The sequence below is a fragment of the Sinocyclocheilus grahami genome, unplaced genomic scaffold, assembly GCF_001515645.1.
Source record: "Sinocyclocheilus grahami isolate Dianchi unplaced genomic scaffold, SAMN03320097.WGS_v1.1 scaffold153.1, whole genome shotgun sequence".
Lineage (NCBI taxonomy): Eukaryota > Metazoa > Chordata > Actinopteri > Cypriniformes > Cyprinidae > Sinocyclocheilus > Sinocyclocheilus grahami.
The window spans coordinates 526,015-542,866 of NW_015505332.1; the positions used below are offsets into that span (position 1 = coordinate 526,015).

Here is a 16,852-nt window from a genome sequence, read left to right on the forward strand (position 1 = left end):
TTAAATCATCATTTAAAAACTGCATTTTGTGTTTACTTGCATTATCTTTGTGTAATATTAAAATGTATTTGATGATCTGAATCTTTTAAGTGACAAATATGTAAAAAAAAAAAAACGGAAGGGGGAAAAAACCTTTTTATATATATATATATATATATATAAAACATATGCATATACAGTATATAATAATAAAATTTTTACATTATAATCAAATAATTGTAAATATGTATATATCTCTGTTAATTAACATTTTGTTTTGTTACCAGATCTTTATTGTATTTTAGCTATCTTGCATTAAACATTTTTTTTTAGCAACAACAATATTTTAATTTAATCAGTGGTTGATTTGACTGGAGGGGGAAAATACCCATCAAGACATTTTAGAGCAAATCTCTATGGCCCAGTCCTATTCAACACACCAGCATTGTCTCATTTCTTAGGGATTTAGATGAAGTGCATAAGAATGAGGGCAAGTCAACACAGCTCATGGCAGGTATTTGATTACAGAGGGTGTGTAAATATTAGGGTTGGGCCGATAGACGATACCATCGTCCATCGCCGATGGCTGATAGACATCACGATGTTGAGCCGGCATTGTGATCCCCCCCCCCCCATTCCCCCCGCATCCCAATACCGTATTCTGAAAGAAAATGACGTATAGGCGGAACCCCTAAAGGGAATAAATACGAGATGGGAGGAAAATATATATTTCTATATTTTTCCTCGTAGTTATATAATTGCGTAATTATACTACATATATATTTCGGCATCAGGGAGCCACTATTATACCTGGCATTGAAACTGGCATCGTGCTTTTGAATGCATGATCGCTTTTAGTTTCACTTTCACTTTCGAGATTCGCGATCACACATACTCTGTTTATGCTATGGAGCGGCAGTACTTGCCACACATTTTACAAGATTATATGTTTGTCAGTGGTACTGAGGATCAGCAAATCATTCGCCATCGTCCACAGTCACCTCTCCTTACTCTGTTTATGTGGTAAGTTACATTTTATGTACTGTAATGTAACAGGCAACCGTTACACCGTGTCAACAGTGGACGCGACAGTTATCGAGTTGCGCCACATCAGCTAAAGTCTGTTTACACTGGACGTGACAAAGCGACCGCTGAAAATCATTTGAAATTTGTGTCGGCACGTCATAAATAGAACGCGGCAGCAGTTTACTGTCGGGGATTTGTCGTGTCGCGCCGCGCCGCATCCAGTGTAGACAGCATCACTGATTATAATGAGTTCTATAGACTGATCTATATATAATAAATCTCTATTATAGATCAGTATATATAGTATATAAAATATAGTATTTTGTCGTGCTGCACTGCTCGCCTAGTAAATATAATGTTTGACAGTGAAAAACCACAGCCTTGAGCCAGGTGATCTCAAAGCCCGCTCAAAAGCAAATTTACATAAGTACATCTATTTGTGTCGTATAAATATTTTATGTATCCACTTGTCCTTCTTTGGTAACTATTAGATCAACAGTGATATAATTGCCGTATTTAAAGTGAAGTGTGTAATTTGCCATGCATTTACCAAGTTCTCAAACAGTTTTCCTGAACACTTACTTCTAGTTGTCTCTGCAGACTAACTGGGATACTTATGGGTATTTTACCAAAAAATTACACACTTGCGCTTTAAAGATGAACTTGTTGACCTTAAGTTAATTTATTAAACAACTACAGCTCCTATTCGTCTGACAGACATGGATATCTTGACAACATAATGGAGAGTTTTTCTGCAAGACCAGCATTCTTCCTATCAGCTGATGGAAAACAAAGCACAATGTTTCCTGACTAACAATGAACAGCAGCATCTAATGCTGTCAGCTCATGATTTCACTGTTCCATTAAGTTTCTTTCACATGAATCCTGTAAGCCAGAAAGCATAAAATACATAAGCTTCTGGAAAACAGCCAGAGATCCTTCAGTGTGAACTCATGGCACGCCCGGGGCGTGTGTGATTGTGTGAGAGTCCCTCAAGAGCACAGGTTAAATGATGAGGCTGTGTGGTACGAAGAGGGAAATGTCACATACCGTGGTCACTTTCTCCAGGTCAGCTTCTGACGAGGTGGGAGAGAGAGGGCTGCTGGGACTGAAGGAGGGAGAGCTGCCTGCACTGGACACGTACTCCGGATCGGGAACATACAGAACCTGCAAACACAACCGCAGCGTAACGATTCACAAACACCAGCCAGATACTGCAGGCATGAACGGAACGATCACCACACACACACACACACACTGAGCTAGCTATGTAAATGAGAACCTACTGTACCACAGACCTTTACTGTTTTTACATAAAGCCACAATTTTCATACAATTACTACAACTAACCCTGACCTGCTTAAATTAATCTGTTTGCATTTTAATACCTTTATGCAAACAGATTCATTTAAGCAGGTCAGGGTTAGTTGTAGTAATTGTATGAAAATTGTGGCTTAAAGGAAAAACAGTAAAGGGAGAGAGAGGGAAAATTATTATCCATTGTACATGTTAAAGGGTTAGTTCACCCAAAAATAAAAATTAGCCTGTGTTTTACTCACCCCCGATGCATCCTAGGTGTATATGACTTTCTTCTTTCAGACGAATCCAGTCGGAGTTATATTAAAAATTGTCTTTGATCTTTCAAGCTCTATCGTTGCACTCAGCGGGTGTTGCACTGCTTCTGTCCAAAAGACGTGAAATAAAAAGCACCTTTCCATTAAATAAAGTGTCTCACACGGCTCTGGGGGGTAATGCAACACCCGTTGAGTACAACGATAGAGCTTGAAAGATCAAACTCCGACTGGATTCGTCTGAAAGAAGAAAGTCATATACACCTAGGATGCATCGTGGGTGAGTAAAACGCAGCCTAATTTTTATTTTTGGGTGAACTAACCCTTTAAGGTGTACTGGTATTTACCCAAGACTTCTATTATTTTTTTGTTTGGGCTGTCAATTGATGATTGATAAATAAAACAATATAGTCATAATATCAATTAACACAAACGATAATTAACTCATCATTTTAAATAAATAAACAATCTGTAAAAATGTTCCATTGAGTTCAAAATATTTTTTTTAGAATTGAAGTAGAAAAAGATCTGTTCTGAATCTGTCATACAGTAATGGATAATTAATAGCATATTTAAAAAAAATAAATTAAAACTTTCCAAATTCTTTTTTCAAAATATGTAATTTTTAAATATATTTAATTCAAACTTAGTAAAATAACTTAATAAAATAGTAATTTTCAGAAATATTTTATATATTAAATATATTTTGCACAGATCTAATTTAAATGTTACACATTCAATATTTTTCCCCAAAAGTTCCCCAAACTTTCACTTAAGATTATGTTTGTGTGAATAGTTAAATATATTTAGCCTGCTGTAAATCTGTGTATATGTGTATCGGGATAGAGCGCCGTCGTTGTCTGCCGTCTTTATGCGTGTGCTTCGGACTCCTCTCAGAAAACGTACAAATAAAGATACTTTTAGATGTTTAATTACTATTTGGAGCACTGGGATCACTAGATGAGAGCTTAATGAACTAATTTTGTCAAAATTGACATTTTGCACTTTTTCCGCTCGTAGCTCAAAATGACCTCATGAGCATTACTACTCATTTTGCCAGCACGGGTCACACACAGATATATCAAATCCACTTTAATTGTATGTATTAATAGTGGATTTGATATCAACTCAAACTCGAACTCAAACAATACTGTAATTGTATGAACTCAAATAATACTGGTTTTGTGTTACGGAATGTAGTTTTAAGAGTTTTTAGGCGAGAATGTACTTGTTTAGATTTCAAATGTGTGGTTTGTTAATAAAGATAACGTCTATTTGAAAAATCTGCTTCGATGTTTTCGGACATGTTAGCTCCAGGGTGTCAGCAGCCTGTGGCCTTGTGCCTAAGGCTAAATCACAGCCGTGCCAATATACAGCCATACTGCATGGCTAATTGTGTGATACTGCTCATAAATACACACACACACACACACACACACACACACACACACATATATATATATATACAGTATATAGGTAAAATCATGGTCACCAACTTCTCATGGTAATTTTGTCAAACTCTCCTGAACACAAAAACACTCACATACACACATTTTTGTTGAAATGTTTTCTCTCATGCCAAACTGTTAAAGTACAGAGAATAAATCAGTAATCAAACGTCTGAAAGTTCACTGCATCAAACATGATCTCTCCCGGTGCTCCTCAGATCTCTGAACACAGAACAGGCTCCACTCGTGTTAGTTTGCAGGGCAGTGGAGTCAGTGTTGAGGAGCTGTTCAGCGGGCCGAAGCGCTGGGGAGGATTACGCTAATGGAAGGAGCTGCAGAGTTTGGTCACGTGATCTGTGCTGAGAGCCCTCCAGCTGTACTGTGTCAGGCGGCGGTCGACCATCTCCAGCGCCTGACTCTATCTATTACCCTCTCATTACTGCGCTCGCCGCCACGTGAATATCAACGATCCAGACTTCAGCTTTGCTTAACATGTATTTGTGAGGAGATGACGAAGCAATACTGGAGCTGTTTAGCAAGAGATCTTTCATAACTGCTCATGCACTGACTGGAACAGAGAAGTCATTAATCACTCCATCTCTTTGAGAGATATTATCTGGTTAAATGTCATATTGGCCAATAATTGATATGCTGCTGCACTATATTAAACAGTGAGAGATTGATTCTTTGTCTAACGCTTGGCAGAGATCTAATGGTGAGGGAGTGAAGCATTGTAATGAAAGTCCGCAGAGAAAACCTGCCATGAATTCAGTTTAGAGTGTGTGATTTTTGTAACATCATAGCCACATGAAATGGCATTACCAACCTTTTTACTTCTGTAAAGCAATCAGAGCAAAACACGATATTCAAGTAGTAAAATATTTTTTTTTGTTTTAACTTAACTGAACTAAACTAAAATGAAAAACACGAAACCGGAAATTCAATGGAGAAAAAACACACCTGACCGGGAACCACATTTCTGGAGAAGAGTTTGTTGAGCTGAACGAGTTCGTTGGGAGTTGTGTCAAACTTCAGTGCGATGCTGTTCAGAGTGTCCTGCGACTCCACCTGCACAACAAAAGCACAAAAACATGTAAAAACAAGAAGAAGAAGGGAGAAGAGGAAGACATTTTTTTAAGTTCCTCTTGGTGTACATAAGGTGGATGTTGTACACTACCGCTCAAAACTTTGGGGTCAGTCACATTTTTTAATATTTTTTAAAGAAGTCTCTTATGCTAACCAAGGCTGCATTTATTTGATCAAAAATACAATAAAACAGTAATATTGTGAAAATTTCTATTTGATTGTATTTCAAAATGTAATTTATTCCTGTGATGCAAAGCTGAATTTTCAGCATAACTACTCCAGTCTTTAGAGTCACATGATCCTCAGAAATCATTCTAATATGATGAGTTAGTGCAAAAGAAAGATTTTTTAAATTTTTTTCAGTGTTGAAAACAGTTTAGCCAGCAGACCCCTATCCAGCAAAATAAAATTTATATGCCAGAGGGTGAAAAGCTGGTTTAAATTTGAGAAAATAAAAATTTGAGTTTGACACAAACAAAGTGAGAAGACAAAAACCTAACAGCAAGAGAAATGCTGCATGGTGTGAACATATTCTTCCCCTTTTGCACGTGTTGTGTGGAACTTATCGCTGCAAGATCAATTCTACAAAACACTGACATGCGAAATTCCTCCTATACTCTTCATACCACCACATTACAGTCCTCTAAACATAAGCATCTGAGGACAGTCAGATGACCATTACACTGTAGATAATGACTTAATGTAAAGGATTCTACATACTACAAAGTCTGTCTGTTTACTATATCACGAGTCTCTCATGTGAGAAGGGCAGTGAGATGGACAGATCAAGGAGACACAAACAAAGGAAAAGTATGCAAGCTAACCATTTACATTTGTGTTCCACAGAAGAAGGTTTGGAACAACTTGAGGGTGAGCAAATTATGAAAAAAAAAATCATTTTTTGGATAACTAACCCTTTAACCACTTCCCACTAAACAAAGACATAGCTCTTCTTTATGACACCATGTAGTGACTATTTTTTTCAGCATCTTACAGCATGAGCACTGTGTTTTCGAGAAACAACATCAAGTTAAAAGAAGTTTAACTCTGAAAAAGATGCCTCAAGATCCTTGTGATTTGAACACAAGAGCGCGCATCCTGTGTGAGGACAATCCAGAGAAAACATATAAAATAAACATGGTTCTTTATGACTGAAATGGTTTACGTCAGCACACAGAGTTTTCCCAGCCAGTAAAAAGCATCAGCATATCTGATACCATTCCTACTCTGAATCAGACTTCTGTGAGTTGTTTTTCTTAGAAAATGAAAGAACCCCCCTTCCCCCCCAGAATTTGCACAGAAGTTTTCTGGTCGTCTCCAGATGGGAACGTCAGTAGTCAATATTCCCAATGCCCCCACACTAGCGGCGTCTTTTCATCCCGTCTGTCTGACAGAACATTGATTCCCTGCGAGAGCCATTTGAAAACGGTTCTTCCGTGGGCTATTTATTTGTAGCTTCTGGTCGCTTCATTTCAGAGCAAACACAACCTGCCTTCACTGGACACTAATGCCTGTAGTTGTTAGATGGTGAATTTATGATTTTCTCTGCAGTCTAGACGTGCCCTATCCTTCTCGCCTGTGTTTTTTCCCTCCTAATTCAATCTCAGACTTTAGCAGGAAGTCCCGCTGAGGTCTGTCGTCCTCTTTCTAAAGGCAGGCGTGGATAAAAATATCACCCAATATACAACACGAGCGGTGCCAGTAGAGATGTCAGCCGTTGCCAGTCGCTTCTGCTCGGAAAAAAGACACACAGCAGTAAGAGTCATCAGAACAGTCTAGACAAACTCAACATTTTCCAGACATGGGTGGCTCAAGGTTCCTTCTGAGAAGTAGGAAATGTGTATGGATCAAATGAAAGTCAAATGCATTCTTGTTTGAGTTTGTAGTCTACTGCAGTGTTTCCCAACCGGGGTGCCGCCTGTTGAGAGCAGGGGTGCCGCGTAAAAAATATTTTTTTAATATTTTTAAATTGCTAAAATGTTCAAAAAAGCAGCTATTATATAATATCATTTCTGATGTTGCCAATAATTAGAGATGCACTGAAATTTTGGCTGCCGAAAATTAGTTCACAGCTCAGGTTTCACTTTCACGAGGTGTGACGCTCTGCGTATTATCCCGCTCTATGTGAGCGCTCCACTCAGTCGCTCATGGCCCATGTGAGTGCTCGATTCATATACCGTTCATGCTCATCGGAACAGCAAATCCACTCAAAAATCGAGCTGACAGGAAACATCGATGTAATACAGTATTGTTTCTGTTTGCAATAGCCCTACTGTGCTGTAACAAGGTGTGGTAAACGGGCAACTCTGGTAACACTGCCCTCTCATTCATTGATCTGCTAACTGCTATGTTATGTTCACGTGTTCTGATAATAATAGCTTTCTAGGATTAAACATTATTTGGATAATTGGTAAAAAAAAAAACTCTTAATAGCCCTACTGTGTGTTAGACTTACCCGCAAAACTAAAAAGCAATGTATTTAATTTGTAGGCCTATTGTTATTTTTTATTTGTGCTATCATTAGTAATTTCTTTATTTGTTCTTATTTTATTATTAACTGCATAGCCTCCTTGACATTTTTTTTATTCAATTCAAAGTTTTAAATCAAGCTATCTCGTAAATTACCCCACTGTAAAATCAAAAACACACTGAGTGAGCAAAAGTTAGTTTAACTACCATTATAACTAGCTATCTCACAATGTTTACATATGAATAAAAGCCTACATTAAAATCTGTCATATAAATTGGTCTCTTCATTAGAAATTAGCCTACTGATTGCCACCATTGATAGACACATTTCTTTTTATAATATTAAAAATATCTGTATGACATTATATTCTGCAGTTCTTCCCTGTTGTACTGAATATCTACACTTTTCAAATTATCATATCGAAGTTAGAAATTCAAATATTGTGACAAAATTTATTTTGTAGGGTGCCACAAATTTGTTAAAATTTCCAAAGGGTGCCGCGACTAAAAAAAGTTTGGGAAACACTGGTCTACTGCATACAAGTCAATGTCAACAGAATCAACAATAAAACTATAAATTAATGCAAAGATATGTACAACTAGTAAAGAAACACCAGAGCGCATCAGTCCTTACACTGGCTTCCTGACATATATGAGTATCAAGGTTAATAATCTACGTAAACAATTCTTCTGGCAAGTAGTATACTTCTTTATTATAACTATACACTGCTGTTTAGCTACTTGACACTTTAATAGAATCTGCAGGCAGAGGCACATTTTACAACGGCTTCAAACACGGCTCACCCATTCTGAATTTAGACACGTCAAACTCTTAGGTAATTAGGATCAAGACTAGTTATGTCTAGGGTTGGTTACAAACATCATGAGACAGTGTTTAGCTCTTACACCACCCTAAAGCTGGGAGCAGCTTCCACGAGTTCTCACACGTCTCATCAGAAGCCATATTCTGCATTTCTGCATGTATAATTTGATTATTAAAGTGCTCTACTTGTACATTTTATTACACAGCATTATATCCCTTTAAATTTATTTTCGATTCATTGTTTTTAAATTTGTGTGTATGTGTTTTTTTACATAATTTATTTATGCATTCTGTTATCTTATAATATGGCATCCATAAGGATCCAGCAAATGTGTTTTTCAAGGCCAACGCCGATTTAACTTTCTTTAAATGCTTTTAAATCATTTTATCGGCAAAACGGTTTTGAAAATGACCGATAACCATGAAAATGCGTAATATCGGCACCGATAATTGGTATTATATATATATATATATATATATATATAAATATATACACACACATACAGTGCACACACACACACATATACTGTATATATATATATATATATATATTAGTGCTGTCAATCAATTAAAAAAAAAAATTAACTAATTAATCGCACATTTTTCTAAAATTAATCGCAATTAATCCCACCTAACATTAAAGTTTTTAAATATACTTTTATATTGCAATACTTTCACATTCAATCTTCAAATTAATGTACTAACAACAAAGACAGTATATTTTTTTATATTTGTTTAATGGCATCTTTTTATATGACTGAAAGCCAGTATCATTGATTCCAATACTGATTTCTCTATAAAATTGCCCCCCCCCCATTTTTAACCATTGACTATAGCCATTGAACATCACAGCATAATTGAGAGCTATCAATTTGAACATTTATTAGACTTTAAAAAAATAACTTCTAATTTAAGTGAACTTAAAACAATCTTCACATAAACCCATTATAATAAATGTCATATTTACCTGTGCCCTTCAGCAGAAATACACAGAAATTGAAACTAAAGTTATCAAACACTAAATTCTAAATTAAATATAGATGAATCCTTAAAGCTAAGCTACAAAAGTTTATTTCCCCCCCTTTTTTTTCCCTTTGTCCTTTGATTAACAGACATCACAGCAGCTGGTTATTAGGTTGTTTTGGCTGCTATTTCTTTAAGAGCTGCCGCTGCTGAATGTGAGGCGGATCTGACACGCATCATAATTTCTCTCAACTCTTTTTACCTTTTCTGACCCACTTCAGGTCTTAAAGTCTCTATTAATGAGCTGACGAGTTAAATCGGATGTGAGGAAGATGAGGGAGACAGTGCATCAATCGGAGTGAGAGAAACCGGGAGAGATGTTGAGACAGTTGAGAAGCGTTTGGTTAATAGTGAATATTGACCAATCGTGCGTACCGTTGTTGCTCCCGCTGTTAGCAGGGGATAATCGCTGCATTTGGGGTAAAAAAGACAGAATTATGTATTGTGCCAAGAAGGTTGTCTGTTCGTTGACACAGGCACGAACTGATTAGCAGCTGCCTTTACCGGAGTCTTTACCGATTACCTCCATTGAGCAAAGATTCGGCACAGTCGTCTGTGAGTGACGTCACCTCCCAATACAAACATGCACCCTAGTATAGTCCCGCCCCCTCACATTGATTGACAGCTTTCCAGAAATTCAAATGCAAAAGGAATTGCAATTCCATTCCGTTTTGGCAGGTTACATGCACGACGCAGAGAGAGTGAAAAAGCAAATGTGGTAATTAATATTGCTATTTAAATATGACAGGCTCATAACTCAATACAGTTGCAAATGGACTTTTTCCATTTTTTTCCCCAAATGCTTTTTCATTTGAAATGTGGCAGTCACTGTGCATTCGCGAAAGCGAAAATGCAAACGGTAATGCAAGATTTGCAATTGCATTTGCATTATGTCACAATTTATGCGCCCACATGTGGAAAACGCAATTGAAAATACAATTTGCAATTGCTTTTGAAAAAAGTCCTGAATATTCTTCCATACACATACTGTATATTATGTAAATATATTTTATTTTGGATGCTATTTCTCTTTTAATCGATTAATCTTATTATGACAATATTCTATACTATTTTTTAAATTACATATCAATCTTCTTTTGCATTACAGTAATGTTTTCTTTTGCACTTCGTTAATGATAATAATTGTTATAAAAATACTGTTACAATGAAAAACCTTTGTTCTTATAATAAGCTTTGGTTTTCATTATGTCAAACATAATTTCTTTCTTTTAATTTTTTGAAATGAAATATGATCTATGCATGTTCTTGGTTTCATGAGATTCACACTCGTACAGAACACACAGCTCATCAAACTTGAAATGACATTCCAGCAAACGGTGCAATCAGGCAGAATGTCAAATCAGATGAGCTCCATACTGTGTGGGACATCACGGCTGCCGTGGCATGAGAGTTGCCATAGTGACGCTGTCATTACTACCCTCATGGCACACACTGGCTAACTGCGTCGATGATCACTTAAAGAACTAATTTTAGCTCAGCAGTCTTGGCAAGATGTTGGCGCTCTCGCTTTCGCAGGACGTAGATGAGCCAGCACTTACCATAGACACATCAACCGTGCTTTGGACATCGTAATACCATGGTATTCTTTGAAAAACCATGGTACATGAATATGACAATCATTCTGTACTATGGTAAATATCCAAGTATTATCTGAAGCCATTGGATCTCCACAGTACTTGTGTACCAGCTTGATGTCTCAATAGCCTGTTTTGGCAAATGTCAGCAGGAGGTCAAGGGGCAACTGGTGAGCCTGGTCACAAACATTTACTGCCTAAAGCTCTTCACATTCACCCTAAATGCATTTAACAGCTCAGCCCTGTGATAAAATCTCATATGAGCTTCATGTACAGTCAGAAATGTATTTTTAAGAGCTTAGGAGTGATTTTTGCATGATTTGCTGATGCTGAATACAAATCGATGCAATTATAAATATGCACAGAAAGTCTATTGATTTTGTGCACAGTATGCATCATGCATAATGAGACTATAAGCTTTAATCACTAACTACATGACTTCAGTGCTGTTACAATGACTCTAGACTGTTACAGGAATCAACAGACTCAGGAAGCATTAAAGCAGATGCTCACTGTTTCTCTCCGATGAGATCTCAATCTCTCTCACTCTTTCCTGGAGTCCAACCACTTTAATTGGCCACAGACCAGCCAATGGTAAGAACCCGCTGACCTGTGGAGCGTTATTAGTGACTGAACAGATGGGCTACAATAGTTTAGCTCTCCTTCAACCCCTCTTGAGGTCGAGACTGCTTCTTGAGAAAAGAGCAATGAAGACTATCAGCTGTGGCAGGAGGCAAAGCTTTCACAATTATGGAGGCAGTTTCTCTGAAAGTGTCCCAAAATGAAAACAGTCATCGTTTACAAAGAATTTTTGAACTGCTTTTGCACATACAATGAAAGTCAATGGGATCCAAATCAACACTAGACCCCACTGACTTTCAATGTACAGAGAAAAACAATGAAGCCACAGAAAAAAGATAGTCATACATGTTTAGAACGACATGAGGGTGAGTAAATGATGACAGAATATTCATATATAGACTATTGGCTGGGCTATCCATTTAAAGACGATTTGTCTGTTCAGGGTTACGCATCATGTCCAATAATTATCCAAACATCTTCTCAATATCACATCCATCATTCCATCTTTGCAGCGGTGTGGTGTGGTTTGGAGTGGAAGACTGCAAGGCAAGCTGGAAGACTGAGATATGAGTGCCATATCTGCCATCTCTCTCATGTTAACCCCCACACACCCCTCACCAACAACTGCCACAAACAACCTCATGACACGCTGTTTATGCCCTGTGACAAATGCCCCGCTGTCGCCTTGCACTTTTCACGCTCTGCGGAGGAAAACAAAGGCCCTGTCAATCACTTTCGGCCAACAGAGACTGATCTTCAGCGTGTGTTTGGAGAGACGGGTGTCAGACACCTGCTCAGATCCGAGGGGAGAGCAGAAGTGTCTGGAAACAGAACTGTGACAGCAGCAGCAGCAGTAACACTGACTCTGATGAACAGAGCACATCAACTACACCAGCATCCAATCCCACAGCTACCTGATGCCGGTTTTGAACCAAATCTGATGCCCCTTTTCCACTGATAGTGTGCTGGTATCAGACCAGTTAGTCTCAAACTGTATGAACTGCTCTGAATTTTTATTTGTTATAAATGTAAACAATGAAAAGAGTAACTCATGATATCAAAATGATGCGGAATTGAATGATTAAGTCACAATGACACAATTATAATTGGTCACAATAGCTGATTAGTCTACTAGAAGTCTAACAACTGAATAGTTCATATTTTTCTTAAGATACATTTATATTATTTTATTTATTATACATATTTTTTTATAGCAGCAATGCGTTCATTAGCAAACTGACACTATGCAGCGCTTTAGAATTTAATTTCTCAGAAAAGTGGTGAATTAAATTTATATATACAGTGGTGTGAAAAAGTGTTGGCCCCCTTCCTGATTTCTTATTTTTTTGCATGTTTGTCACACTTTAATGTTTCAGATCATCAACCAAATTTAAATATTAGTCAAAGATAACACAAGTAAACACAACATGCAGTTTTTAAATGAAGGTTTTTATTATTAAGGGAAAACAAAATCCAAAACTACATGGCCCTGTGTGAAGAAGTGTTTGCCCCCCTGTTAAAACTGTGGTTTATCACAACACTTTTTCACACCACTGTATATACCAACGTTCAACATTTAAGGTCAGTAAGATTTATTTTTAAAAGAAATTAGTACTTTTATTCAGCAAGAATGCATTAAACTGAACAAAAGACATTAAAGACATTTAAAATAGATTTGTATTTCAAATAAATTATAAAATTATTTTGAACATTTCATTCATGCAAAGAATCCTGACAAAATGTGGTTTCCACAAAAATATTAAACAGCACAACTGTTTTCATAATAGTGTATAATGAAATGTTGAAGGATCATGTGACACTGAAGACTAGAGTAATGATGCTGAAAATATAGCTTTGCCATCACAGGAATAAACTACATTTAAAAATACATTAAAATACATATTAATAACATTAGACAATATTGATATTTTTAATCAAACTATACATACAAAAGAAACCTGTGATATCAAAAAAGATGCTTAATTAAATGACTTTGGATTAGGGATGCGTCACCATGCTTGACTAGTCAACCGCGCATCTAAATACCAACTAATCGAATATGAAGGTTGATTAACTTAGCGTTATTCTTATAAACATATCTAGTTTTAATATTTTTAGCTACAGTGATTTCAATAGCATGCTGACAACATGCAGTACTTTAAATTTAGTTTATTTCAATTCATCGATTAGTCAAATCGAGTATTCATTCAGATAGCCCTGATTAGTGGACATTGCACATCTCTACTTTTAACGTTAACAAAACCTGTAAGATTTGTAAACAAACACAGTGACCTAGTCAGTTTAAACATGGGCCGTTTCTGATTGACTTCACCAGATTCCCTGACTGAGCGCCGGCTCCGGCATCAGCACCGGCACCGTTTTTGGTGGAAAAGCGGTATGATTCCAATCTTCTGGCTAAATGACAGCTCTAGCCGCCAGCAGTTTCCTCTCCTCTGTCTCTTTCCACTTCCAGGCAGAACTCCAGACCTCGTCTCAACCCACACGCTCCTCTGTTACTAGGGAGAGAGACGAGAAGCGTTCTGCCCGCAGCTGGAATTTGAGGGTCATTTCAAGAACACAACAAGCTGTTAAGACAGACAATCGAAGCTCACACGGTCTCTCTCTCTCTCGCTCGGCACACGCGCTCGCCAAATCAATAGAAATGCAAACGCAGAAAGGAAGGTCATTCAGCAATACTCTGCTGGAATGCATGTTGATAAGAACATTCGCACGCAGACCTGCGACCATCCTAAACGCTGATGGAAACACACTTGCTCTCAATTCATCCCTGTGGATACACACACACACACACACACACACACACACACACAGAGTCCTCGTGCAAACTCTCACAGAAATCTCACAGGTACATGTGGAAAAATCCTCAGAGTAAACAGCGCCGGGATGAGATCTGCAAGACACAAGTCTACAACGCACAGCACATGCACAGAAATAACAAGCAAAGGGGTTGATGTTCCCACTTACGGAATACTCGATGGTGCCCTTCGGTCTCTGGAACGACATTCGCCTTCCATCCTTCTTCTCCGGCGTCTTCTTCTGGCCGGTATCTGAAAGCAAGCGAGGGAAGGTTCTCATTATGTTCATGTTCCGCTCTCCCCTCAGCTTGACACAAGCTGCCGAGCTCTCAGCCTCGACCGACGGCTCATCCGTCAACAGCAAGTGTGAACGAGCGATTCTGGTGAGCCAGAGAACGCAGCTTCTCTCTCTCTCTCTCTCACTCTCCCTGTCTACCTCCCTCCTTTCCCCACTGTCTCCCTCTCTTTCTCTCCCGCTCAGCACAATGACAGCCGATGTGTCTTCACCTTGCAATGCCTCCTGCTGCTGCAAACGCTGTAACAGACAGAGACCGCCCTGACCTCTGAGAGAGAGAGAGAGACAGAAAGAGACGTAGTGCTGCCACCTGACAGTATCACATTTGTGTTGTGCTGTGATTCTGTGTGTCTTTGAAACCGATTTCAATGCCTGGCTTATGTAAAGCTAAAAGGGCTGTGTTACGTATTGGCACCAATTTTCCAATTCAGTATTATTGACATCAGTTAATCTGGGAATATGGTGCATTTTGATGCCCATAACTATTAGAGGAATAAAATTGTTGCGAGAACTATTAGATATGTTCAGGAAATTACTTCTATATTACATACAGTGACATGCAAATGTTTGGGAACCCCTTGCAGAATCTGTGAAAATGTGCATAATTTTAACAAAATAAGAGAGATCATACAAAATGCATGTTATTTTTTAATTATTACTGTCCTGTGTAAGATATTTTACATAAAAGATGTTTTCATATAGTCCACAAGACAAAAAAACTGCTGAAATTATAAAAATAACTTGAGCACTGTTCCTCAGAAAAATACTCCATGTCTTGCAGATTCTTCAGTTTTCTTCACTTTTGCATATTTGAACCCTTTCCAGCAGTGACTATATGATTTTTAGATCCATCTTTTCACACTGAGGACAATTGAGGGACTCAAACACAACTATTAAAAAAAGGTTCAAACATTCACTGATGCTCCAGAAGGAAACACAATACATTAAGAGCCTTAAGTGAATACACTAAAAACAGCTTTTTGAATTTGAAGATCAAGGTAAATTGTACTTAATTTGTCTTCCGGTAAATTCAATGCAAGTATCTTCTGTTGCTTCTGAAGGGCAGTACTAAATGGGAAAAAAATTATATTTCAGCAAAATAAGAAAAATTGGGACATCTTCATCCTGTTCATAAGTTTTCGGCTCTTAATGTATCGTGTTTCCTTCTGGAGCATCAGTGAATGTTTGAACCTTTTTTTAATAGTTGTGTTTGAGTCCCTCAATTGTCCTCGGTGTGAAAAGATGGATCTCAAAATCATACAGTCACTGCTGGAAAGGGTTCAAATATGCAAAAGATGCTGGAAAACTGAAGAATCTCCAGGACATGGAGGATTACTGCTGTTCAAAAGTTTGGGGTTTCTACATTTTTTATGTATTAGAAAGAACTCTCTCTGCTCACCAAGGTTGCATTTATTTGATCAGTGAAAAATTAATAAATTTTAAAATGTCATTTATTCACGTGATGCAAAGCTGAATTTTCAGCACCATTACTCCAGTATTCAGCGTTACATGATCCTTGAAATCATTCTAATATGATGATTTGGTGCTCAAGAAACATTTCTTATTATTATCAATGTTGAAAACAGTGGAAATGTTGCTTAATGTGGAAATACATGTACAAATATTACTAACCCCAACAGTAACAATTAAAATTATACAATACTGTCATAATTAACTGAATTTAAAATTTATTTCTAACTTATTATATTCAGTTATTTATTTATCTGAAATTGATCATTTATTATAGTAAAAATCTATTATTAATTATAAAATTGATTATATTTAATTAGATTATACTGAACCAAAACATATACAACAATTGTCCCCCACACTTTTTTGTGACCATGCTATGGTGTGATTTTCCTCCATAACAAAAAATTTACATTTCAAAATTTCAAAAATGTGTTATGATGTAATACAAACAAATAATCACACAGCATTTACAAATAGCAGTTGATTGCATACATCAAACTACTCATTCTTGGTATAAACTAGAGAGCTTAGACATCAGCAACAACTACAGAACAGGAGGTGTGCTACAAAAAATGTTTAGGTAGACGAAAATTTGAAAAGGCATAGATTAAAACTAAAAGATAAATATCAGATCATTCAAATGCAGTTTGCAATCATCAAACAAAA

At 37.2% G+C, this 16,852-nt stretch overlaps 1 protein-coding gene across 4 annotated transcripts in view; it reads right to left on the bottom strand.

Moving 5' to 3' along the window:
• The window catches only part of oxr1a (oxidation resistance 1a), a 186,567-nt gene that overhangs the window by 46,632 nt on the left and 123,083 nt on the right, over window positions 1-16,852 (bottom strand). For all 4 annotated transcript variants that reach the window (XM_016281951.1, XM_016281953.1, XM_016281950.1 and 1 more), the window contains 3 exons: window positions 14,588-14,670; window positions 4,985-5,092; window positions 2,056-2,172 (listed from right to left, as the gene is read on the bottom strand). In XM_016281951.1, the coding sequence (XP_016137437.1) occupies window positions 2,056-2,172; window positions 4,985-5,092; window positions 14,588-14,670 (308 nt within the window). The remainder of the gene's footprint in view (window positions 1-2,055; window positions 2,173-4,984; window positions 5,093-14,587; window positions 14,671-16,852) is intronic.